General features: G+C 45.2%; 1 protein-coding gene across 5 annotated transcripts in view; it reads left to right on the plus strand.

The window, feature by feature from the left end:
* The window catches only part of LEKR1 (leucine, glutamate and lysine rich 1), a 60,499-nt gene extending 37,835 nt beyond the window's left edge, over positions 1 to 22,664 (plus strand). For 2 of the 5 annotated variants that reach the window (XM_026855226.1, XM_026855230.1), the window contains 7 exons: positions 7,301 to 7,382; positions 9,174 to 9,251; positions 9,499 to 9,702; positions 11,484 to 11,577; positions 17,033 to 17,185; positions 18,188 to 18,487; positions 21,094 to 22,664. In XM_026855226.1, the coding sequence (XP_026711027.1) occupies positions 7,301 to 7,382; positions 9,174 to 9,251; positions 9,499 to 9,702; positions 11,484 to 11,577; positions 17,033 to 17,185; positions 18,188 to 18,487; positions 21,094 to 21,501 (1,319 nt within the window). In that variant the 3' untranslated portion in view covers positions 21,502 to 22,664. The remainder of the gene's footprint in view (positions 1 to 7,300; positions 7,383 to 9,173; positions 9,252 to 9,498; positions 9,703 to 11,483; positions 11,578 to 17,032; positions 17,186 to 18,187; positions 18,488 to 21,093) is intronic. The other 3 variants (XR_003399050.1, XM_026855229.1, XM_026855227.1) reach the window with 3 other exon arrangements.
* The last annotated feature ends 4,289 nt before the right edge of the window (positions 22,665 to 26,953 follow it).

Raw genomic sequence — 26,953 nt, forward strand, 5'->3', positions numbered from 1 at the left:
AAAAAAAAAAAAAAAAAAATATATATATATATATATATAAATAAATATATATAAAAAATTTAATCTGTGATTATTCTGCAAGTAATTGTCTACTGCTGGCCCACTTGCACTAGAGGGGGTATTCCTGGCCAGCAGGACTGGAGGCAGCACGTGCAGCCTACGCAGCCTTTCTGTTTCTCGGTGAGAGCCGGACCGGGACTGCCCCAGGGGCTCTTTCTCATCAGCAACCAGTATCATGAGTCAAAGCTTGTCTTGTTTAAACCAAACTGTCCCCCAGTTGTTCCCCAAACCATGCTTAAATAAAGGGAAAATGAAACTGCTTCCTCCCTGTGCAATTTTCTACCTGCTGTAGGGTCGTGATGTGGTTAGAAGCAGCAAATCCACGTGTTTGCAGTTCCCCAGGCAGGTAGTGAGAAACTGGAGGCCGATGAACTCGGTAGGCACGTGTTTATTCTTAGGTAGGCACAGTCATTTTAGACCAGAGACTTAGTGATACAGAACAGATTCACACCATGACTGGCACTGACCTAAACAGAGCAGTGCTGGGGAGTTTGTGCTGCGGAGGCAGAGGGCTCTCCAGTGGAGACGGGGTGAGCTCTGCATATGAACCTCTCCAGAAAGTCTCAAGTGCTGGCAGAGAGTCTTCCTTTTCTTACATAAACTGCTGAGCTTTTATTTAGATGAGACCAAAATCTTCAGAAAGTATCTTGGATTTTTTTTTGGTAGGTTTTGCAGGGAAATTAGAAAATTAGAGCGTTCTATCCCGCGTGCTTCTGAACTGATATCCTTGTGAGTCTGGTGCGAATTAGCTGCAGAGCTGATGGCTTCCAGAGTGGCTGCTTACCCAATGTGAATATAGTTCACAGTGCCATTTTTTTTTTTTTCTTTTTCCCCCCACTGAAAGTTTTACCAGTTATTGCTATTTACAAAGCAGGAACGGGAGCTTTCATTCAGCACCGTGCCGTTGGCCGGGCAGCTGGGGAGGATGCAAACTGGGTGGCTGAATTCCTGAAACCCATTTCTGGGCAGGCTCCGTGCTCGGCGCTTTGCAGACACTATGGGCTGCATCTCTGGGAATTCACCCAAATGAGAGGAAGCAGTCACCGACTTTGGTTCTTTTTCTTTGGTTCTTCACGTCTTTTCTTTGTGCCTGTTCTGTGCTGTGCCCCCTCGGTCCCTGTCCTTCTCATGACAGTCTCACTGTGTGGAGAATACGATCCTGCTGAGGCACAGTGGTGTAAGGGAGGCACTTACCCACGTTTTGGCCCCGTTGGAGGGCAGGGCCGATCACATGTGCTGTTGGAAAGGTCACTGTTGGCCGTTTATGGCTGTGGTAAGATCCACTGCAAATCACAAAGATAAGTAAAATTAAACGTGAGCGACACTGAGATGGATTTGGGCTGAAGATGCTTTAAAACGTGGCTCTTCTTAGAGCTTTAAAACGAGTATCAGTCTTGCAGCACGTGAATGCTTTTTGTTGGTTTTGTGTATTTTTCAGTAACGTTTATTTTCATCAATGGAGAACATTTTTACGTCACCTTTTGAATATGTTTTTCTTTATTCTGCAAGTTTTTAACATGTTTCCATCTGTATTACCATTTTTCTTTATTAGTTTCCTCATTTTTACTATCTTTTTTTAAACTTGATTGAAATCTGTATTACTTAGTCTCTGTGTGGGTGTGGGTCTCGTCCCTCAGACTTTCTGCTCACCAGCTCCTGTTGATGGTGGTGGGAACTCTTTAGAGAAGGCTTGCAGAAACCAGCTGTATAATTGAATCCATCTACCCCCCTCATGAAAAACTCCTGTCGAATGCTCAGTCATTATGAAAACTGCTCAAAACAAATCGAGTAAAAGAAGAAACAGAGCTGAAAGAGACCACCCAAACTACTAGAACCAGAATAAGCATTATCCCTCTCCTTTTCCTTTATTCCAGAACTTGTGTCCGTACTCCCACATCTAGGAAGAGGAAAAAAGACCACAGTTATTAATAATTGCCAGAGATCTTCTATATATATATATATTTTTTTTTAATGTTGAAAAGGGATGTTTGTGAAAAGCTGCTCTGTAATAGCCATCCCCAGGAGAGGAAAGGCAAAGGGCTCTCCTCTTTGTATTGTGGATCTGCAGCAATTTGGTCTTAATCCGTTTGAACAAAGCAGTCACACTGCAGTAGAACTTGCTGTTGTGGGTGTTGGGTTGTTCCCACATGCTCTGTCTAACATCTGCTTGGGGTGTGCAGCCAGAGTTCCTCCTCTTTCTGTAGGCATCCAGAGCCGTTTACTTCATAAGGCGGCGTCGGGATGAATGACAGGAAATTAAAGTTGGATTATTTAGCCTTGGAAAAATGTACAGAACAATACATTACTGAAGAATGCCCAGTTGAACAAACTAAAGTAAACGAAAGAAACTGCAGGTGGTCTAATCTGTCCTCCGTGGACTTGGCCATGACTTCCCGTCCGTGAAGAAGGCGAAGATGCCAGCTCCGAGCAGCGAATGTCACGGCTTGGTCCGGTGTCTGTTGTGCAGTTTCTTGACACAGATAACGGGACTCAGATAACAGAGTGACTGCATGGCTTTGATTACAATGGGCGTTTGTTGGAGACGTCTTTGAAACAGCTGAGAGGAAGTTTTGGCAAGAACGCTGTCACATAAACATGGTTTTTAAATAGTCGTAGGTTGTCAGTGATTTATCTCTGTGGGTTCTGTCCAAAGCGTGGATGCTCAGTGGCTCTTTCCCAGGGAGCGGAGGGAGAATGTGGTTGGCTTTCCAGGCACAAACCAGAAACAGTGGGAGGGTACTGAAAGATTCAAACCACTGGTTCCCAGTGGGGTTTGACACACAGATAAGCTGCTCTTGCCGTTTATTGTGGTCACGCACTACCATTAAACTTCAGGCACGGTTGACGTGGAAGAGCTTCCTACCACCTTCCATCAGTTTGAGGAGCACCATCAAACCAAAGCCCCTGGGGACTGGTGTCACAGGAAGGGCAGGGACAAACAGGGGCAAATGCAGGCTACCAGTTATTTAGTAAATATTATTCCAGGTGTAGTCAGCAGTGCCGCCATGAAGAGTTGGAGGCCTTAGAGCTGGCCTTCCCCTTCACCTCAAGCTTCTCCTAGCTCAGCTGTGCCTGCCCGTGGTTTACGGAGGGAACGTATTTCCTGGTGGCTGGTGCCCAGACCAGGGGTTTCGACGGTGTCACAGAGAAATCCTGAGAGCCCCCGGCTCCCCCCGGCTGCCTGGATGCTGTGCAAGTGGCGCCGCACAGATCCTTGCCCTCCTGTCGCTGTACAGAGCCTACGCTTCACTGCTGGGAAATTGGGGCAGGCACTGGGCTGCGGAGGTAATAAATGCCTCTTGGAACGGGGTGCGAAGGAAGTTTAACTTAACTTTTGCCAGACCGCAGCTTGATTTATGCGTGAGGCTTGATTTCCCTGTTGCCAGACCTTTTCACTTTCCGTTTCTTTTCAATATTGTCATAGGAAAAACAGCCCTTTGCTGCAAAACTCGAAGTATCTTCTTCCTCTGCGATGAAGAGGGTCAGTCCCTATGGATTTCTGAGACTTCTTTAGTCTAAATGCCAACATATGATGTGTCAGGTAGAAACTGTAGGTAATTGCTCCCTTTGATTCTTCAATTTGCTGAAAGTCTGATGTAAATGATAAATACTTTCTACTAACTGAATATAGATAGTTAATAATCAGTAGTAAATAGTGAATTATTATCTATGCTTATAATCTCCTTCTCCTTTAATACACACAATTTCCAGAAGGCCCAGAATGTCCTCAGTGTGCCTGTGTATTTATAGTTCATCTTAGTTTGAAGTTTATGGACTATCCCAGAATCATCCGGGTTGGAAAATCCCTCGCAGCTCCTCCAGTCCAACCATGACTCTCCCCCTGACCGTTCCCAACTCCCCCAGATCCCTCAGCGCTGGCTCAGCCCGACTCTTCAACCCCTCCAGGGATCCCGGGGACTCCCCCCTGCCCTGGGCAGCCCATTCCAACGCCCAACAGCCCCTTCTGCACAGAAATCCTTCCTCAGAGCCAGCCTGACCCTGCCCTGGGCAGCTTGAGGCCATTCCCTCTTGCCCTAAGACTTCTTATGTCTTGAAAAATTAAAGTATAGCATGATGCTATTCTGTGAAAGACAATTTCTGGAATATACTGGAGCATTAGTTTACACCGATCTAGCTACATTTGTATAGGTTTTGCATTCATTTATTCATATTTTCAAAGAGGAAAAAAAATGACCTGTTGAAATTCTAGTGCAAATAACCTCTCGTTCTTATATTTCATGAAATGGGGAAAAGAATTTCAGAGTTGTATGTGGTTTGACAGAAACCTGGAAGTTGCTAATAACTCCTAGAAGTGCTGTGTGCTTGGCATTGAGTGCGGGAACCCTCCCACGTCTGTCGGATTCCAAAAGGTCCCTTTGACAGTTTTGTGCGGAATGCCAAGGAGATGGGCAGGCAGCGAGTCACCCGGAAACGCGCATCGTCATTTACCCCTCCAAACCCCCTCAAATAACTCGCTTGAACAACACATGCCAGAAATTATTGGAAAGCCAATAACTTAAATAATTTAGATCTAAGAAGCCCTAATTTCGAGAGCAGCTTTTACCTCCCGTATGACCCTGTGCAAGGTGTTTTGTGAATATCTGTGATGAATAATGTATCTGTTAAAGCCAACAAACATCCACCCTGTTCAAACGTGAAAGCTTATTTGACACTAGTTAAATTGTCACTGCATCAAAAGGAACCTTAAGCTCTGAATTCTAGGGGTTTTGTAATTACAAGGATTTTATTTTTTTTTTTAGTTTCAATACTGTTGTATCAATTTCTTTAAACAAGCTTATCAGTAAGTTTCAAAATGTTTATATTTTATAATTCTCATCTCTTTCTACACCATTTCTTGGCGAAAAGCTCTAGGGAATGGAAAGCACACGTGAATATTCACTTTTTTTATAGATGTTATGCAAATAATGCCAAGCGTAGAAATGCTCGTGAACCTCTTGTGATCACGCTCTATGAAAAAATGAGAGTGCTGGTCGCAGGTTCCCCAGCTTCATGTAATTCTACAGCTTTGAACTAAAATAATTTTCCCAAAAATGTATTTTATTTGAAGGAGAACATAAGATATTCTGTATTTTTAAAAATATTTCAGCACAGCAGTACAAGGACTGCTCTCTTCTTTCTGCCCGTGCTGCACCCTCAGGTGCTCGGGACACGAGCCACGGGTGCGTTAGATACAGAAGGGCTCCTGGGCAACCTCCAGCTTTCCTGGTCCGAGCCCAGGCGTTCCTATGGCTCCCTTTTCCTCCACCCCCACTAGCAGCACTTTATGAAAAAGTACAGTTGCAGAATTGCAAAATTATTTTAGAGATGATACCACTGTGCTGCTGCTACAGGAGGTTTTGTTCTCTAAGTGTCCTTTTTTTTTTAAGTCTCCCAAGAAATTATCCGAGTGTCATTTGTGGGTTCACTTCTTCAGGAGCATCAGTGAGAAGAACCTGGGGGGTTGTGGTGGTGTGCTGGTTAATGCAGAAGTACTGGCACATTCATAAAATCGGCAAAAAGAAAGGTAAGCTCCTGGCTTGGTCTGGCCAGTGATGAAGGACCGATTTTTATTTAAATAGTTGGCTTTCCTGATTCTGAATTATTTTTTTGAGGACAACCAGTCACCCAGTGATAGGCAAAGCTCTTAAATAGGGACTAAAAATCCCAGACCCTTTCCGGGGAAAGCAATTGGGGCAAATTTACATCCCGTGTTCAAGGGAAAGTGAATTTTTGTGTACGTTTGCCTGCTCCGTTTGCTGCCAACCGCTGTGGCATTTTGAGGGAAAACCTTGGGTTTTCTTCCACTTCTGTACTTGCTGCAGTGCTCTATTTTATGGGGTTTTTCTGTGTAGCTTATGGTGCTGCCTTTTTTGTAGAGGCAGCTTTGATTCTGGGTCATTCTTATGTTTTCTTGAAAGCCAGCTCTGCGTGTTTAGGAGCACATTTAGCTGTGTTCGTTAAGATGAGAATCAGATTAAGGTACGTGCTGTTATGTCACTTTATAGGGCTTCAAGTCTTGAAGTTATGACTATGCTTAGGATTTTTTTTAAACAAAATGATCCTATTATGCAACACAAAACTAGATGAGATTTCTTTGATATATAAACTGTTCAAGAAAGTTGCCCAGTCTGAATTATTTGTTATTGTCTTCTTTGAGCCCAAACGGTCTGTTACGTGTCACTAAGGGATTTCAGGTCAGCTTTTACAATGAGTTTCCACCTGCAAGCAAACAAGCTGGTGAGAAAGTTTGATCTGTCGTGACCAGCCTGTGGTTTTGCACATCACATGCTTGTAACCTGCATGCAACAAACCGCCCGGGTGCTGTGCCGGGAGGACAGACTGAGGGCGTCTGTCCTGCAGAGCCCTGCTGGGAGCGAGCCTCGCTCGGAGGGCACAAAGATCATAAATCCCAAGTGTCACGTTGTCTGCTGGGATGTGTCACGTTTTCATTTACGTGAGACTACGTAGAAGGAGTGATATTTAACACTTCTTTTATCTTTGCTTGGTATTTTCTTTGGAAGTCTTTTTTCCAAGTGGAGGATAAAACAAACAAACAAAAAATTAAACTGATTGTACAGATGAAAAGAACTGGGACATATCCCGGAAAAAAGGCAGCGTCTGACTGAAACTGATAGGTGATGTGTTCGGAAAGATAACATTTGGCTGAGAGAGTCTAAGACAAAATACATAGAACCTGTACGTCAGGGTCAGTGTTTTGTAGGAGGCACCATTAGCAGATTATTTCCAGGTCTGCCTCCCTGCATGCTTTGGCTCTCAGCATTATGTACAAAGTGTATGACTTAAAGCAGCTCGTGTTTACGTTTGGTTGAATTTGATGTTTCCTAGTGGGATTAAAAACCCCCCAAACCAGTTTCTTACTATAAAGCCAATCTCTGTTAGTGCATGAACAGAAACTGGAAGGCTGCTCTGAAGCGGGCAGCAGCGCAGCAGCATTCCCACCTTTTCAGTCAAAGTAATTTGTTATTCTTAAGAAAATATAAACAACCGGCTTAGAGGGTTTGTAAGCAGTGAGAAATCAATTCAAGTCTTCCAGATCATAGAGCCGTGCTTTCCAGAGATGGCCGCTGTGCCTCGGGCGGAGGCAGTGCTGTGATGGACTGCTCTGCCTGTTTGAGGTGGGAGCGAGGAGCTGCATGGCTGCGATGCAAATAAACCACAACACGTGTAAAAGTGATTTTTAGTGTAAATACAGACGTGAAACCCATGTTTTTGTTTCCAGATTTAACAAATCAAGTAGAGACAATTGGACTGAAGCTGCAGAAAGTAACAGCCGAGATGGACCACTACAAAAAGCTGTTAACGTAAGATTTCTGTTGGCTTCATTGCTTTGCCGCTGCGCAGAGAGCTAAAACAGGCCACTTTTTTTTTTTTTCTGAGCTTGCTGCTTGTCGTGATGATTTGAGAAGGTTATGACCAACAGAGAAAATCTTTTCTCTTCCTATTAAACAGTCTGTACCTGTGCAAGCCAGGCTTTCTTCCTCCAGCTGAGTTTAATGATACAGCAAAGAGGAGGGTTAAGTCGGCTCAGTCCCACATTTGGTTTAACACGCAGTGTAGGATACATTTTGTGAAATCCGCCTAACTTCTGGACTAAAAACGTATATGGAAAGTAGTATGTCACGCTGTAGGTTTAGGATGGAGAGAAGGGTGCAGTAAAACAAATAAGAAACTTTAGTATTTAATCAGCGATTGTGATTTCTTTTTTTTTTTTATTCGCCCCCCCAATGCCAACTTGCTGTGACTTTTCTCCATGCACCAGTATGCTCATGCGGTTTGTGATTTTACTGCGTTGTGCTTACGCCTTCAAGTAAGCGTATGGAAAGCCTCAATTAATAGAGCAGAAATAGAATGTCATCAGCCCCCTGTCCGAGCGGACTGAAGCACGATGACTGAAAAGCGAGCGCTCGCAATGCCCCGTCTCCAGCCCCCCCAGCCCCGGTGCTTTCAGATGCCGCTGCTGCAGCCCACAGGTGAAAGGGGGAGCAGAAACGAGAGGGAATAAGGAAAAAGATGCACCTCTGCTCAGGTGTTGGTGTGCTCTTGCACGCTGTTCTCCCGGGTTAATGTTTGAATGGCCACGCAATTCCGTTTGTTGAAGGGTCCCCAGACACAGTGGGACCCGTGCCATCACCTCTAAAAGCTGCGGGGTTTGGGATCTGAATGCCTCCCTGCATTTAAAATCCTCCTTGCTTGCATGTAGAGTAGAAAAATCATTCAGAAACGGCAGCGTTTTATAACTCACTTCGTAATTCACTACTGAAAACAGAAATTACTGTTTCAAATATTGAGCTCACGAGTAATGAGCTAGTACTGCCGTTATAACACTTTATAACTCACTACTGAAAACAAAAATTGCTGTTTCAAATATTAAGCTTGCGAGTAATGAACTATAACAGCCGATCTGGAGAGGGGCTCTCATCAGTCTTTTTGTGCGCTTCCCTGAAGTTTAGACAAGGCTGTGTTCTTTTATGATGTGTACTTTCTGGTGCCGGTGCCTGTATTCAGAGGGTCTGATCATAATGAAGTTGCAAATATTTGGAATGCTTAGCAACAAAGTCTTTTAATGATAATAACAAGTATTGAGTATGAAAAACAGATTTCATGAGCACAGTTAAACAGTAAAGGGTTTCCAAATGTAATATTAAAATTTCAATGTAATGTGGGTACAATTTAATAAAATAACATACTCTGTTTAAATATAAATATGACGCTTAACCATGGTTATTAATTGGTGAAGTGATGACATAATGACAAGGAACCTGCAAAGTTTCCAGCCCTCTTACCTCCTAAATTGTTATTTGTTCATTTTTATTCACATCTTGAAACTTTCATCCGTGTTGCAAGATCTCGCTTTCCTGTTTGCAACGTTAATCTTGTGACCCTAGGTTAGGCTGAGATTACGTTGGAGGTGTAACTTCCAACTACTTACAAATGTCAGCTAGAACTGGAAGAACTTTTTGTTCTCTGCCTTTTAACTGAAATAGAAAATGCAAGTTAGGGAATACATCAATAAATGATGTTCGGGTTACTGCATGAGTAAAGACTATCGTTTCTTTGGACAGGACACGTATTTTTTGTTAATGTTTTCTCAGGGTGAAATCAACAGAACTTGATGTCTGTCAAAATGAACTGAAAAAAATGAAATATGAAAATGGAATTTCCGAGTCAAGGTAAATGCTGAAATTATGTTTCGTAACATAATGTATGAATTTCTGAGCAGTGAGAGCAAAAATTTTATGACCTTAATGCAGCTTTTATGCAACCATTTTTTCTGGTTTTGTGCTCAAGTCGCCAGGTTTACCTTTGTAAGGAATATATGGGGGTTTGTCTAATACTTTATTTTCTGTCTATTTAGTTTCTGTCTATAAATGAGAATATAGTAACTATGATGCTGATACTTTTTAATTTCATCTGTAGACTTACAAAAGAGCTCAAGGAAAAAGAGGAATCTCTTCTGATTTGCCAACAAGTGTGCAAACATTTACAGGAAGAAGTGGCTGAGAAAGAAAGGAAAGAAGAAGATCTAAAAAGAAGAACTGGTCGATCAGAAAGTGAGCTGGAAGCACTTAAAGCTCTTCTTAGACAAACAGAGGAAGAGGTGGTGATGTTGAAACAAGAAAGGTAATGGGAGCTGAGTCACCACGGGTGATCTCCTGTGACTCTGCGTTCAGCCTAGGTTTTTGTTCTGCAAATTGAAAATAAAACATTCCTCTTCTGCCAGAGCCTCACTGTTACTGAAAGGGCAGATGGATTCTGCCGAGCACCAGAGGTGGTTTGTGCTGGTGAGAGGTGGGAGGAGAGGCCCCAGAACTGCCCGTGGCACTGGGCGGACTGGGAGAGACCTGGTGGTCCCAGCTCAGTGTTCCGGAGTGGCTGCCGTGCCTGGGCGCTCAGCACAGCCCTGCCCTGCCGCTGCGGACTCTCACCTCCTGCTTGCAGGGCAGAACTCTGGCAGCCCTGAGAAAATATCCTCATATTTTGGATTTTTAAAATTATTACCTTTATTATTAAAACCTGAAAGAAAAAGAAAAAAAACCCTTCCAAATAAAACCACAAACAAACAAATAAAACCCCCAAAAAGCCAAAAGGCTCTGCTTTGCAGTGCAGGACTTCAGCTCAAGCATAATGAAAACCCCCATTTACTGCCGGCGTTCTAGCTGCTATTTGTTACGTGAGGCCTGTAGAGCTTAAATTCCTGTAATTTATGTTATTAACAACTTGCAAACCATAACAATGCCGCAAATATTGCGGTATGCCAGTTTGTTGGATGTACTCTTGGATTTGGTGAAGGGTGCAGACAACTTCCCGCCAGTCTAATCTTTATTTTGAAAGGTCTCGGGGATCAACCAAGCTGCCATTTTCCCTGTAATTACTTTTCGTGCGTGGAAAATAAAGCACTGAGCTTGTGGGGATTGTCTTCCTGGAACGGCGTCTAGTTGGAGTGCCTTTGTTTCAGACTTGTGCGCTTACCGACCTAAATCCACATTTTTTTAAATGTAATACTACATATCCAGTTTTATTCCTAACAACCACGGGCTTGTTTTTACCCTTTAAAAGTGTCCTCCTAGTAAATTTTCAGTTACTGATGAATGAGCTTGTCTTTTGTTGGCGAATGGGAAGTGCTGTCCCCTAATTAAGAGATGGTGGTACGTGGTTTGTTTGATTTGTGTGCAGTAGGAAACGTGTTCAGAGAAGTGCCTTGTGGAGAAGATAAGCATTTTCTCAGCGATGTGCACCAAGAGGCATTAAGCTGTTTTCATATTTAAAGGCTTTGAATATTCCTCGTGCTTTAGTACGTGCATGAAAAGATATTACGTGTTAATTTAAGAATATTTCCCTTCTACTTAAACCCCGGATACATGACTTGTTCCAGTTGGTACATTGCTAATAGTCTAAGTTACAAGAATTTAAACTCTTTAGGGCTTTTGCTCTATAAGCCTCACGTAACCAACAGTAACTCTAACAAGAGAAAGCACTCAGTGGTTTTAATTCAAAACCTATTACGGTCTTTAAATTAATGATAGTAATATTCAGAGCTCATCAAATGCAATTTCTGTGTCGTATTTAATGTTTTCAACGTTCTTCAGTTTTTCAGCGTTCTTCAAAATTTGACCTGAGGAATATTTAAAAATATTTGAGGCTTAAATATGTGAGTGTATAAGAAAGATCAGCTCTAGTATTTTCTTTAAAACATCAAATTCGTAAAGCATGTGATAGCATTATGCAAGTGTTAGGTAGCGATTACTGCTGGGCCTCAGGCAGGGTGGTTGGGCTTACTGCACGGAATACTAAACTGAGAGGAAGAGAAGAGCCTTTGCCACAAAGGGCTTAATTGCAAGAAAATGGCATACCACCAATCTGGGCCGAGCACATATTTACATACGAGTTTTTGTGGTTTCTAGGGAGTTAATGCTGATTTCTCATCAGAACAGAACAGAGCAGCTGCAGGAAACATTAAGACAGAAGATGCGGAATGAAGATAACTGGAGGGAGAAGGTAATACTGGATGTGCAGTTGGCACCCTTTTTGATTTCTTCTCTTTTTTTGTTGTTTTTGTTGGTTTTTTCAGTTGGAGTCAGCTGTCACGGATGAGCACAGTAAGCCAGATAACCATCTCCTCGAGTGTAAACATGTCAGTAGTAGTCTTTGTGCAAGAGGCTCTAATGAGTGATCTCTCTACATAGGTTGGACCCGGCCACAGAAGGTGTGCTAAATGTACATAAACGAGTGTTTGCAGACTTGGCAGATGTTCAGGTCTGATCCAGACTTCCCAGGTTTCAGGGTATTTGCGAAGTGCCTGTGTTAGGAGTGCAGGCAGTCCCCTGGAGGCCAGGCTGTGAGGAGCAGGAAAAGCCCAGTCTAACGGCCTGGGCCATTGTCCTACACAAGCTCCAAGGGGGTGAATGTACAGAGCCCACCCTGTTCTCCGGGCAGCAGTCTGGGTTACGAACCCTGACCCACAGTTCTGCGTGGGGAAGAGCATCAGCGCCTGGCTTTGTCTCCTGACGCATCTGACCGAGCTTAGGAAAGCATATATTTAATATTGAGGTAGCTTCCCAGTAAAAACAAGGTTGGGCGTTGTTGGCGAGATGGAGAGAACACAGAGCCTCCCTGCTCACAGGTTAACTGGAACGGAAGGTTGTGATTTGTAAAACAAATCTATAAAATAAATAATAAGCAGATGAGCAAAGCTGTCCTTTTCCATAGAAGGCAGGGGTTTGCAAACCAAAGCAGAGCTGAACAAGCTGTTGTGGCGTGGTGAAGAGGTAACGTGACAGTTCCACCCTTTCCAAGCCCTCTGTGAACGTGGCATTTGTTGTTTTGATACGAACCCGTCGTTCCCGCTGGTGCTGGGACAAGCCCCCCGCGTACAGAGAGGAGAGTGACACCCCGCCGTGAGCCAGTGGTGGGGCTAAGGGGCATGGCAGGCAGGTTAGGGTTAGACTGAGGAATGGGGAAGGGAGAACGGGGCTCCTCCGTTCGCTTGAGCTGGGGGGGGCTGGCGGTAAATAGAGCTAAGGGAGTCTGTCACGGTGACAGTCCCAGAGCTGGAACGGGCCTCTGGGGTGTGAAGGGCTGCTGCGCTTTCTGCTGACCTCTTGCATCAATCCTTCCCTTCAGGCAGTCACATCTCTGCCAGATAGGCTCCTGCTAATGACTCTGCTGTGTTGGTTTTTTTTTTTTACTTGCTTTCCGTTCAAATCAGAGCAGTATGAAAATAAAAACTTCAGTGAAATTTACTGTGCAAATACCTCTGTATTTCATTAGAAAATACGCTCCTACGACTTGGCTTCTCTGTGAAATGGCCCATCCTTTGTTACTTTATTCATTGACTCATAAAAGCCTGCAAAGCCACTTTCATACGCCTTCCCACCTGGGCTCTTTTGGGAATTGGATGGTGATTCCTTTCACGGTGAGGAGGAAGAGGAAGGTGGGAGGGAGAAGGATACAAGCATACTCCTTTGTACATGCCCATTTTTCCTTTATTGAATGGAGTGACGGAAAAAAGAAATTGAGTAAAGGCTACAGATGAGAAGGATGGTTAAAACACAGCCGAGAGCACGCCCTGAATTCAGGGGCTAACTGGCTTGGCTGGGGAACAGAGAGTGGGAAAGAGAGAGGAGGTCTAGTCCTGCTCCGTGGACGGAGGATGCGGTATTCCGAAAAGAGCTCGGAGACAGGGCAGCACACCCAGCTGCACCCCGCGGCCGTGCCGGTGCCGGACACGTCGCACAGGTCTGTTCCACAAGCATAACCCCCCCTTTAGGAGTGCTTTCCTGTTAGAAGGGGTTCCCACAACTACTCACATCGTTAGTTGGCATTATTGCACTCTACAAAGTCAGGTTGTAATTTGTTAGTCAGCTTCTAGTATGTGCTTGGTTTTGGGGTCTTCTGTGGGAAAATATTTTCAGTTGATGTAAAAAATAGATACGTGTATGTCTGCTGTGTGTGCTAATTGGATAGGTTTCTTAGCTAATTGCAGGGCTGGTTGGAATGTGGCAATGCTGTCACTCCTCATGTCTACCGGCCTTTGAGGAGCTTCCCTGTGGAACGGTGATCTCGGGAGTCGGGAGCTCTGGCTCTGCTCTGCAGGACAGATTGCTTTTTCTTGGGGTTTTGGGTCATAGAATCGTTTAGGTTGGAAAAGAGCTTTAAGATCATTGAGTCCAACTGTTAACCCCGCACTGCCAAGGCCAGCACTAACCCACGTGCCATGTCTGCACGTCTTTTGAATACCTCCAGGGTTGGTGCCTCCACCACTCCCCTGGGCAGCCTGTTCCAGTGCTTGGCAACTGTTTTGGTGAAAAAATGTTTCTTAATATCCAATCTAAACCTCTCCTAGTGCAACTTGAGGCCATTCCCTCGGGGCCTGGCGCTGGGGCCTTGGCTCCAGAGACTCATCCCCCCTCTCTGCCCCCTCCTGGCAGGGAGTTGCAGAGGGCCAGGAGGTCTCCCCTCAGCCTCCTCTTCTCCAGACTGAACCCCCCCAGTTCCCCCAGCCGCTCCCCAGCAGACCTGTGCTCCAGACCCTGCCCCAGCTCCGTTGCCCTTCTCTGGCCACGCTCGAGTCACTCAATGGCCTTTTTGGGGTGAGGGGACAAAACTGAACCCAGGAATCGAGGGGCGGCCTCCCCAGTGCCGAGCCCAGGGCTCAGATCCCTTCCCTGTCCCTGCTGGCCACGCCAGTGCTGGCACAAGCCAGGATGCCGTTGGCCTCCTTGGCCCCCTGGGCACACTGCTGGCTCCTGTCCAGCCGGCTGGCCATCACCCCCCAGGTCCTTTTCCTCCCGGCAGCTTTCCAGGCACTGTGAAGTTCTGAGCTGGAGACTCTAACTGGGATTGGAGAGTCCAGCTGCCAGCGTCTCCCAGTGGGATTTGGAAAGCTGTTTACCATAAACAGCTGGAAGCGTGTAAACTTTGTTTTAATCTGCAACTTTCTCCCATGAGCACCAAAAAAACCCCCCAAACGGAATATAAGAATATTCCATTAAAAAAAATTAAAATTAAATTTATTAAAATTTAATAAATTATTAAAAAAAAATTAAAATCTGTGAAGGAAAAATTGAAAATAGTGTTGAACAATAACTCTTGACTTCTCTGACTTAAGCCTTACATAATTGGTGACTAAAATTACTGTCTTTTTCTTTTTTGGCTCACTACCTGATAAGTGTCTGAAAGCGTTATTTAGTCACAGGAAAACTTTTGGACTACTAGCAATTAAGATCAGTTACATTTCTTTTAAAACTTCTTAAGCTTTCCGTCGCAGGATATAATTTTAGAATGAGGTCACACTGTCTGCATAATCACAACGTATTGTTCAACCTGACATTAAAACAAAATAAAGACTGCTACTAGGAAGAGAGAGCAATTACAGCTTCGGTACCCCAGCCATTAAAATGCAGTGAACAGCAAGTGCTCTAAAAATGTTCTCATCAGACAAAAGAATCAGAAATGTGACAAAGTGACAAAGTTATCTTTTTCTTGGGTCAGTGTGCCGTTGCATAAGTATAAAGTGTCGTAGTTTTCTATTTAAAATACAGATAAACCCTAAATTGTTTTAATGGAACAACAACAACAAAAAATCTCTTCTACAAAAGATTTGAAGATCGACGTAAGCATTTGTTATATGGATTTTTTAAATAATAATTAACGAGGGGCATGTAAGTGGTTTTAAAGCAATTAGTAGCCATTACGCTTGCTTTGAAGATCAACTGCCGTTTTATTTCCTGTTCTGGTTATCAGCTTTATTAGCTTCAAGTGTTAAATGTGAAAAATGCTCGTATAATCTTTAAAATGAGCTCTTTTTTTTTTTTAATACCGCCTTTATTTTTTTTAGTCTTTGTAATCAAGTAGCCTCCACCATATGATCTGCTTTTATAATAATATGTAGAGTTAATACATTTGTTTTTCTCTGCTTCGAATCCTAACTCCCGTATCTAATAATGTAGAAGATGCATCTATAATAGTAAAAACGATAACCATAATATTAGTCTGCTTTGAGGATCTTCCAGATAGATCAGTTTTAAGCTTAAACCTTAGTGGGGGATTTGTGCCTATTCCGTGCCCAGAATTGGGTATATTTTGGTTGAAAAAATAATGCAAATATTTCCAGTTTATCTTTTCCCTCAAAACAGTTAGCGAGATTTGTGGTACTTTTGCTCATAATTAGTATGTGAAATTAGATAATTGTATTTAAGATCATTCTGGGCTTTTCTGCTTTTAATAATTTTAAGTAATTAGGCTAGCGTCGTGCATGTTTAATGTGCCTTTCATATTCTTTCAGCATGCTACAATTAAGTCCATTAGAATTCAGCCTGCAGAAATGTAATATTAGCATAGTGGTTTAGGAAAACTATTTTTCAAAATACAGCCTTCGGTGTTTCCTCCAGAATCCAGGCTTTTATCTTCAGGAAATGATGGCTGAATTTTCCATTTTGAATTTATAGCGTTAATTATGTGAGGGGTCTGAAGGACCGGGATATTTTACCCAGCATTTGAAATTCTCCCTTTTGTTTCTCGGCTCTTTTTGCGCAGAGCCTGTCCCCCCCACACACACACCAGCAGTGCTGGCTTGTCCGGACCCTAAAACGAGCTGGAGCTGCTGAGCCGTGGAGCCTCGCTGCTCCCTGGAACCTCGACTCAGCGACGGGGCCAGCAACAGCCGGGTCTAGCCAAGCTGGCCCAGCCCCTGTCCAGCTGAATCTTAGACGTGTCCGGGGTTGGGGAGCCCACCGCTGCCCTGGGGAGATCATTCCAGTGGTTGATTGTTTTCAGCATGAAACATTTTCCTCTTGTGTCCCATGGGAGTCTCCCCAGGAGACTTGTACCCGTCACCCCTCGTCTTCCCCCGTGACCCCTTGCACAGAGGGACTCTCCGTCTCCTCTGCAGCCGCCCTTCAAACAGCGGCACGTGGCGAGAAGGTCTCCCCTCAGCCTCCTCCTCTCGAGGCCGAGCAAACCCCGTTCTCTCAGCCTTTCCTCACGCGCCTGCCCAGGCCTTTGATCGTCCTTGGGGCCCTTCTCTGGACCCTCTCCAGCCAAAGCCTATCATTTTGCTGCATTTGAAAATAATAACGAGCCGAGTTTTACCTCCAGAGCAAATGCTTCCAGCAAAACAACCTATTTTAAGAACCGGCTACGGATTTTGTAATTTCGCAGTGATTTAGCGTGAAGTTCAACTCCCTAAATCGGGCATCTTAGCGTGGCTTGAGACACCACAGGGCTTGTGAGACGCTTCCCCGGGGCTGGCGGCTGCGGAGCAGGAGCCGTCCGTGCCGGCGGGAGCTGTCGCTCGCCGGGCTCCAACGGTTGCAGCCGTTGGGGTGTGTTTGTTCAGCGCCCGGAATCTCAGCCTGCCAAATTTCACATCACTTCATTTACGGCGCTGCGGAATGTGAAAAATATTTTCAGATGAGTTGCTACATAGCGTTAAAACACACTTGTTCCCTAGATGGAAATTGATCTGGCTAAAGGGGAAGCACGACACAAAGAAGCAATTCTTAAAGTCAAGGAAGAAGCGAGAGTGGAACTAGACATTGAGAGACAAAAGCAGCAAGAACTAATCACAAAATATCAGCGAGATCACGAAGAGCTCCAGAAGAAGGTGTGTAACACTGCGGAGAACGGTTGTGTGGGAGTAGGTACTGCAAACTGTTGAAAAATGGTGCATGAAGGAAAAAACCATCTTTATGTGTAGTCCTGTATCTAAATGATACAATATTTTTTTCCCAGTCTTAGTATAGACTTTTTTTTTGTTTTGTTTTTTGATGGAACAGGCTAAAAAGTAACTGTTCTAGTCCCAGTTAAATGGTGTGGAAGTTCTCCTCTCACATTTTCTCTGCTAAGTGTTCTTCTACGTCCATAGACTGTAGTTGTTAATTATTTCTAAACTGACATCATCATTTTTAAAAGCTTTGGACCGTTTCAGACTGAGACAGTCCCAGACTGTTTCAGTCTGTTTATTCACAAAACCATCCCTGTTGTTTTCTCCCTTCCCAAATTAATTCAGTACCGATGGGGTAAGGGCCGGTAGCCAGTTAACGGCGTTCGGGGCTGTACTGGTGTCTGCATCACATGCAGTTGGCTACTCCCAGCTACCCAGACCCACCGGTTTTGACGTTTTCCATAGAAATTGAAAGTTGTACCTGTAACTTTAGTTTTCAAAAGATTTGACGCATTTCTTGAGAATTCAGGAAAAAAAAAAAAAATCTGATGAAATTATTTTGTTATTTAAAATTCGTTACGTTACACAGTGTTTTAAAGAGCTGACAGTAACAGTTTGGCTTAGTTTACAAATATTTGACGATGATTTTAAAACTCTGAAGAAATACTGGCTTGAAGTATTTTTTTATCTCTGTTTCTCCGTTTGGTCTTGGACATACTAATTAATCTCTCTGTTCTGAATTAGTTTTGATTAATTTACAGCTCTCTGATATCCTTAGGGGGCATTATGTAAATTCAAAGCAATTTTTTTTTGTCTCTGAGGACATGCATGTTTACTTTTCTTTTTTTTCCTGAAGTCAACATTTGTCTGATACTTAATTCTACGCATCTAACGATATCCACTGAATCTAGATTAATGCAATTTTTGTCTAATCTAATGCAGATACCAGGATTAATATCCAGTGCCACCAACAGCTTAAGGATGGAGGCAGAAATTCTTGAAAAGAAGCTACAAGATGCCCAGATCAAACTTGCAGAGAAAGATGAAGATAAGGAAAAAGAAATTCAAAGCCTTAAAAGACTAATTACTGAACTTGAATTTCAGCTGACGATGGAAAAGAGCAATAATGAATCATTTCTGGATAATATGAGGAAAGAAATTAAGCACAAGTCAGATGAACTGGAAAAATTAACCCAGGAGAGGACACAGCTGATTCACAATTTGAGTCAAGTTCAAGAGGAGGTAGGAGCATGACAGAGGAAATGCCTTGCTGTTTTTACTTAGAGACATGTGATTTCTAAAATCATTCAAAGCATCTATATTTCAGACCCTGATATGTTTAAAACTCACTGAGATGAAAAGATTTATAAAACAAGTCCATCATAATTTCATAACTGCAATATCTCACAAAACATGTGATATTTTTAATTGAACGAGCACTTAAACTAGTGTTTTATTTTAAAAAAAAAAAACAACATTTTTTTCCAAGTCCTGCAAGACATTTGTGTCCTCGCGTAAGGCTAGGTAAATGTGAGTAAACAATAAAGCACTCTTCATGTTTCTAAAGTAGAAGACACGAGCATTTCTCGTTCTTAGAACCAGATAGCAGCAATCCTCCCAGCAGTCTTACTTATTTTGGCAATAATTTGTAAGAAACCCCTTTGTACTGTCGATAGGAATGAGAGTGGGTGCAGTCCTGGTCTGCACGGCTTCTGGGGCAGAGGTTGCATCTTTTACTCGTGGGAGTATGTGTGTGCATCCCAACGGGGACACATCCCACCTCCCACCAGTACATCCACTCTCTGTAACGCAGGAATGCATAGTAATTAATCAAATGTGAAGAGAAATTTGACTGATGCATATTCTCACGACAAGCATTTTGCTGAATGTTTGGAATAAAATGGGAAGGGAGGAGAGAGAGCTGTACTGCTTTAGGTGTGAAAACAGTGAAGTGAGGGACTGTAGATAAAATTAGACTGGAGTGCCCAAAACAATTAAGTGGCAGAGAAAAAAAAATGGTAAACAGTGAAAATAAAACTCTTCAGAATTAATTAGAGTTTGGGTTGATATTTGTTTCTTGATTGAAGAAGGTTCAGAAACACTGTGTTGGCGAAATTCAGACGATGCTGGCAGTCCTTCTGTCCTGTACCTTTGGAAAAGGCTCTTGGAAGGACACACCACCCCCTCTCCGAGTATCGGTGCAGCTCTTCAGCAGGGGAAGGAACTCACTGTTGTCCTCAAGCGTGAGGTTCCACCCGCTCTGCTCATGGTCTGAGTTTTCCCCACTCTGAAGCAGAGTTCCTCCTCTCATGTCATTATATTAGGAAACGGGGAGATAAGAGCGGTTGAAAATTGAAACTGGTTTTAAGGTAAACTTCCTCAGATTTGCAGGTAACGCTTCCCAAATCATTTCATGGACTCTCAGTGGCCATCTGAGTGGCAGGAAAAGTAACCTCTAACTTTCTTTCATTAAGCTCTCTGCAGAGTTAGATATTCAGAGAATAAGTTGGTTTGGATGTTTGCATCTCGCCCACTTCTGCTTCTGCACGTGGTTATGTTTCTTCTCCAACAGCCCCTTCGCTTGCAGTTGGCACAGAGCTTAGCCTGAGCAGAACTTCTGTGTTTCCACTCTACGTCCGCTACACATGCTTTGACTAAAAGCTTAAAATCTAAAAAAAAATTGGTCAGCAAAGGACTTTTCATTTCTCCATCATTTTTCCAGTTTTGACGGGAACACACTTGCAAAAATGTGACGGTTTGAGTAACCTCTTGGCTAAACAGAGCTTACCACCTTCCGCTGTAGTGGGAACACACTTCTGTGCTCTGACTTTACCGACACCAGTATTTTCTCTTCAGAATGTCAAAAAAATGCTATTGAGACCATCTTTCCTACGTGCTTTCCTCCCTGTATACACCCACTGTCATAATCACGTAGAGAATGTCAAGTCCAAATGTCCATCCTCGCTTCAAGTGCGTGACCTGACCCGGCGCACAGCTCATACTCTTGGCACCGAGGAGGTTTGTGGAGAAAAGTTTTTGTCGGGGCAGTGAGGTTGTGCATGACTGAGGCTGTTCTCCCTTTGACTTGGTCATCGCTCTCGGTGTTTGCTTCCCTCCCCTTCCCACAGACCTCCTGGTGTCAGCAACAATTGCCTGCTGAGAAGAACAACAGAAGTGGGTATCTTCCGCTTGTGTTAGTACTTCAGTAGTTCTGACTCCTGTGAATCAATTTAGTGTCGTCCCCCCCTTGTGTTTTATTGACTTTTTTGTTTCAGCTGGAAATCGGGAAAATTAGCATCACAAATAAGTTCTGCGTAATATACCAACTTTGGGACTTCTGTAATTCCAAACAAATTCAGCCGTCTGCTCCAGGCCCGGCACCAGTCACCATTTAGGTACCAGGAACGACAGTGCAAAGTCTGTGAAAAACTCTAGGCTGAAAACCAGTTATCCCAGTTATATGGGAAAGAACGATCCCTAATGAATGCCATCACAAGAAATCAGTGCACACCTCTGTAAACGACAGAGGAGGAGAACTTTTTGAACACCGTGCCGTAGCGAAGTGGCGTGGTAACGCTCAGCCTCTGCCCCTTGCTTTCTCCTTTCTGGGAGCAGCGTTCCCGGTTCCCCCTAGTTGGAGGGTGGACAGGCAGGAGATCCGAAGTAACTTGTGGTCACTGACCTCACGTTTTCCCCTGGTTGCTGGGGAATGGAGGGTGTGTCAATGCTGATGTGTAGGGTTTGTGTGCTTCAGTACCCTCCAGCCCCCTTAAGCCCGAGGAGCCGAGCAGGCGCAGATTTTGACGAATGGCATTTTGTAAAGCCAGTGTTTTGTTTTCTGTTTGCAGAACACTCTTCTCCAGGAAACGGTGCGCAGAGAGTGTGAGGAACGCTATGAGCTGACTGCAGCTTTGACTCAAGCCAGGGAACAAGTCCTGGAACTAAAAAAGCTCAGTGGAAACTTCCCCTTATCACCGTGTTCCCTGACTCAGGGCAGCCTAACCTCCTCCGCTGCCCTGCTCGCTGATTACGGGCAGAAAAGCCGCGCAAGCCCCGGCGCTGGGAAGGAAATCAATCTCTCTGGACAGTTTGGTGTTTCGAGGGCTGCTAAGGCACCCACCTCCGGGAAGCGCAACGGCGGCGGGGGCTTGCCCGCCCTGAGCCCAGCGCACCCCTCCCGAGGGAGGGCGGCCTCGCTCAACGAGCCCAGGAGCAGGATCGCTGCCGTTATACGGAGGCAGCTGAGTCAGCTCTGACAGCTGCACACGCAGCACGGGGGAGGCCGTTCCAGCGCGTCCAGTGACCATTTACTTGTGGACCCCTCAGGTTAGATCTTAGCCAAAGCGCTTCAGGCGTTCCTACAACTTAAATTATTAAGTTTTATGTATTTTTGGTGCAATAACGTTTCTTCGTCCATTGCAGATCAATGTAATTAAACACTATCTACATTTCAAGATGAGAAAAGGGAAAAAGAAAAAATATTGTCTCCAAGAAGAACACATCTTCGATACCTGCAATTAAAATAATTGCCAATCTAAATGCTGTTTTCCCTAACCACTTAGTTGGAATTGTCCCTTTTTGTGTGTTCTCCCGTGTAACTTAATTGTTCATTTCTGGTGTAAAAATGTGATCAGTTAGAATCAGATTTTTGCCAGTATTTAAATGATTAGTGTCATATTTGCAAATAATTATGCTTAGGTTAGTGAGACTCTCTAGTTGTGGAGTGTACATCCCTCAGCATGAAAATGTGGCAAATCCGTGCGCTCGGTGGAGTGGCCATTGGCAGGGACGTAGCTTCCTCTGTGTGCAAGACTTTGAGCTGTGCTAATGAACAAGGAGTTGTCCAAAAGATTGGTTGTCTCCTGAATTTCATCAGAAAAGTGTCACTATGTTAAGCATAATTTTTAGCTTCAAAGTAGTCGCGCTGGTGTTCTCCGTAAGGTTGTTACATGGGAGGGTCAATATTTTTATTTTACTGCTTGAGACGTGGAGCTGTGGTTTGTTTTGGAGCATGAAAAGCCCAGATGAGTCTCGGTTGGCTTTGTCAGTGTGCAGATGATGCAGCAATAGCTGCTCTTCCAACACAACTCTGCTGTGGGGGCAGTTTCAGGGCAGAGCTTGGGGTGGGCTAAGTGGAACAGCGATGGGCACCACGGGCACAGGCCCACATTTTACTGAGTCACCAGATGCTCAAGTTTTTGGGTCAGATAACTCCAAGTAGGGCCACTTTGGTGACAGTAACAGGCTCTGTCATCAAGACAAGGAGAGGTGGTGAGGCAGGCCCAGCTCAGCCTGGCACGTCCCTTGGGCAGAGGTAGGCCTACCGCATAGACCCAGCTTGGACGAGGGCTGGGCCTGAGCTCCTGGGTCCAGAGCTGCTGGTGCCCCCAGCGCCCCTCTCCTGGCAGCCTGCCGTTCATCTTAGGGTCGTTTAGATGAGCTGTAGGGGTGTGGTGTAAGGGAGAACTTTGTAGATTCGGGCTGATGGTTGGACTCGATGACCCCAAGGGGCTTTTCCATCCTGAATGACTCTGTGATCTGAGACCTCCAGCTCTGACTCTGACGGAAGCTTCATGGGAGGTAAGTTAGAGGGGAACATCTTGGAGACTCTCAGAGCATGCACACGGGCAGCTGCACGACTCGAGATACCTGCTTCTCTTTGGGACTGGGCTTGCGCTTCACTCGGGGCTCATGGAGTTGCTTCTTCACAGGGCACTTGTAAGCCCAAATACATTTATAATCCCACCATGAACCTGGACCTTCTCGTTATTTCTGAGTGATGAGATAGTCCTATATGTGACAAAACGACAGCAGTGGGCCGTGTCTTCAATGCTGGAGACGACTAGAAAAGCTTTGTTGAACCCAGTAGTGAAAAGCTTTGTTGAATCCAATGGCAAAAGGCTTTGTTGAATCCAAGGGCATGCCAGGGAATGCCTTTCATTCAATAAAATCAGTGGAAAAAGCGATTGTTGTAGCTTTTAGCCTCAGGCTAGATTTGAAAACACAAGTTTTCTTAGCTTCGGTTCCCACTGAAACCATCAGTAAGCCTTACCTGATTTCAGTGGTAGCAGAGTTTATCCAAAAGCTCAAAAATCCTCTATTCACAAATTCCAAAAGCAACAAAACCCCAGCACTATGAAAGATACTCGGGTAGCTGCTGCTGCAGAGAGATGGGGCAGGTACCCTGCAGTCACCGTAACGGGCCTGAACCAGCCCCTTTGTACACTGACCTCAAAGAAACTCTTACCAAAACCGGGCTGATGGTGCAGAATCAAACACAAACTGTCCCCAGGAGGGTGTAGACTCACCTTGGTGGAGGTCTGAGCCTGACAATTCACCTTTCAGCTCTCCTCAGCGTTGGCTTACCCGGAGGCCTGGTGGCTGCTGTGAGTGAGGGCGGCTTGTCCTCCCTGGAGCAGAAGAGCCCGGCTGTAGCCTCCAACCCAAGGACGTGCTGGTGGGCCACATCCTCCCTACACGCAGCGGAGGCTTGTCCAGTTTACTAAAAAGCAATTAAGCTCGCTATCAGTTGACTAATTAATCAGCAAGTGGCACAACCAAGATACCTGGGAAATGGTGGGAACCATCTACGGGACCTGCTGACTGCTCGGATATTTGAATTAAGGATGTTGAAAATTGGAAACGCCAAAGGTGTGATCGCAATTCCACTGGAACGCAAGCCTCAGGAAATTAATTTTTCAGCAGTTTCACAAATGCATAAAGGAGGGATGGGAAGCACTCCCAGAAGCCTGGTTGGAGGATGGCCGGATGGTCAGTGGTGATGCCGATTTTTTTGTTTGTTTGTTTAGAAAAGATCCTGACTTCTTTGAGCTTGAAGATTGTTATTCCCCTTCCACCCACAGCCTTCCTGTGCCAAAGTAATAAGATTCTCACTGAGGCAGTTCTTAAAGTTATGAGCTCCTTAGCTTTATGTGGATTTTTCATGAAATTTTTAGATGAACTCCGGTTGTATTTTACAGCCTTAGGAGAAATTTTTAGATCATGTAAATCCAGTAAATGCTATTACCTATTTTTACGCGCTTGTATAGTGATGGAACAGGCGTCACGGTGAGCCCTGTGCCAGCTGATGTAATCTGGAGTTTAATACCAGAATATTTGTATGGAAGGAAAGGTGGGACGTTCACCTGCAGACCGCTCTGCGGGCTGGAGATCCCCACGTGCAGTAACGCAAAGCAAAGCCGGAGCAGAGCTCTGCAGAGCAGCTTCCCCTGCTCTAACTCATCCCTTCTGTCATAGAGTAGCCCCAGCTCCGTGCTGCTGGGGCTGTGCAAACGGCTCAGATGTAAAATCTGGGCTCTTGTCTGCTGCTTCGGTGTTTATGTCCTGTAGCAGCAGCGGTAGTAAAGAATGACTGTGTGGTCATAAATTGTAAAGAGAGGAACAGCACGTAAAATAATGAGAGCAGTCATGGAAATAACGTTTCTAGCATGAGGGAGTGTATAAATCATGGATCCAAACCAAGTCAAGAACAAGTATTTCCCTTATTTCGCCGCCCTCACAGAAACCCAGAACTCCTGCTGCTAAGCAATAAGCAAAATATATAAATGTCAGGAAACCTTTTTTACCAGCTTTTAAAAAAACAATTCAATTAATTTCACATAGTCAAGGAACGTTTACAGAGTATTTCTCATAATGGGATGAAACGCACCAGCAGAGACTACTGTGGAGAATGTAGACACCTAATCGTATCCCCCCGTTCTCAAGAAATAAAATTTCCTGGAGGCACTCCGTCCCGCAGAAGCAGCGCCGGTTGTGAATGGGTTTTTCGTATGCTGGTCCTTGCACTCTAGGACTCATGGCACAAGGGAATACTAAAAAAAATCTCCAAGCTTGAAACAAATCTGCCTCTGTGGGCTCCCGCCCCGCTGGCTGCAGGCAGGAAGCCATCCTTTCACTGCTCAAGGTTACAAGAAAACGTCCCATGGCAACGGGTTGTCTTGTTCTTGCCTAATGCAAAGGCTTCTGTTTCTTCCCTGACAGAGCTGATATTGTTGCCCGGTCAAGAATAGTAGCTCGTACAGTCCTAAATCTTTCCATAAAGTATTAAGCCCCCTAGCAGGCTGCCAGTTTGCATCCGATGCACTGACATACTGTGCTGTTACCAATTTTACCCCTGTATTTTTATCCAGTAGCCTTCACTTCCAGAGAAGTTTCAACTATTGCGTGTCTTCCTATCAACCAGAGAGAGTCTACACGCAATAGCTGAGCATAGCGATATCCGGAGGAAGCAGAAGCTGCGAGGGGATTGCTCTCACACTTGTGGGTTTGGGGATGGGGATGGGAGCCTGTGGCCGGGTCGGTCCCTGCCAGGCCCTGGTGAGGCTGAGCTGCACCTCGTGGTCTGTGCTGGCCGCCTCCACCCGGCGCTTGCCCCCTCCAGCCAGCCCACCGGGCCAAGCCCGGTTCCTCTGGGCATGAAAATAAGAGTCAGTAATGTTGGTGTGATGCTTCATGGAAGTGTCAAACATCATTCGTGGTTTGGGCAACTGTCTCTGAGTGCAAAACCATCGTTATCGATGGGGACAGCGCCTTTATCTGCGTGGGAGGGGAGGGGAGGTACAGGGCGCTGCCCAAAGCCAAGGTGGGACGGGGCAGGTGGAGCCATCACAGCGTTTCTGTCGTACAAAGCAACAGCAGAATCCCTTGGAGATGCCTCGAACATGCTTCCTGAAGGCTCCTTTTAGGCTGCTCTCCCAGACGGCCATTCCGTGTTCACCGGGGTGGGCTCTGCAGCCTCAGGCCAGGCCTTTCTCTGCCCATGGCCCTGCAGAACCCCCAGATGAGATAAGCTGAAGATGGAGCTTCTGGCTTGCAGGCCCTACACGAGCCACGTGTACCCGCAGCGGTGCTTGGGTGCCCTTGCAGACGGAGGGAGCAGCTTTCAGACAACGGCACTGCAGGGACTGTCCTCACCCGGCTGCAGACCTGCACCCCAGGAGGTGAAACCAGACGGACACGTCGAGGTTGTCTAGAAGGGGAAGGCTTTGACCGGGGACATCCTGCAGGACAGCAGGGCAGGACCTCTTTGGGGACAGTCCCGGGCACAAGGCGTGCTCAGAGCTGTGTCTCGGCTTCATCTCGGCAGGAACGTGCTGGTTCACTCAGAGAGGAGCAGAAAGTAGCAGGAAAGACCAATCCAGTACCTACGTGTCTGCTGGACTCTTGGGAGATCAGGACCTGCGGCAAATCAGGGAGGTAAGCTCTCGGGCAGCACCCAGCATTAAACGCCATGGGCTGGCTTGGGAAAGCCAAGCCTAACCCACGTGTCGATGAGCACCAGAGCCCGCGGTATGTACAGGAGCCAGGTATGTTATTTCAGGGCGTGTCACAAATGCAGATCGGTGGCGGTTGGACAAGAGATGGTTGGATCCAGCCCGTGGTTAAGCTCAGGCAGAGGAGCCCGGGCTCTCCCCAGGCTCACTCCCTGTCCCAGCAATCGAATTTAAAGCAGTCGGTCTATGCCTCATTATGGGGCAGCACTTTTCCACTTCAAGTTGCCCCAAATTTCTGTGTTCTCCACGGATAATAGTACAGAAACCATGTCTAGTGATGTGGAGCTGTCTTGCTGCTCCTTTGACAGCAGATTAAATTATGGCTTGCCATATGTGTCAAAGTGCTCGCCATATGTATCATAGATATAAGTGCTTGCCATATGTATCAAACTTCTATTCCTAATAGGATATTACA

This window comes from Athene cunicularia (assembly GCF_003259725.1).
Source record: "Athene cunicularia isolate RWA chromosome 9 unlocalized genomic scaffold, athCun1 chr9_part1, whole genome shotgun sequence".
In the NCBI taxonomy this organism is placed as follows: Eukaryota; Metazoa; Chordata; class Aves; order Strigiformes; family Strigidae; genus Athene; species Athene cunicularia.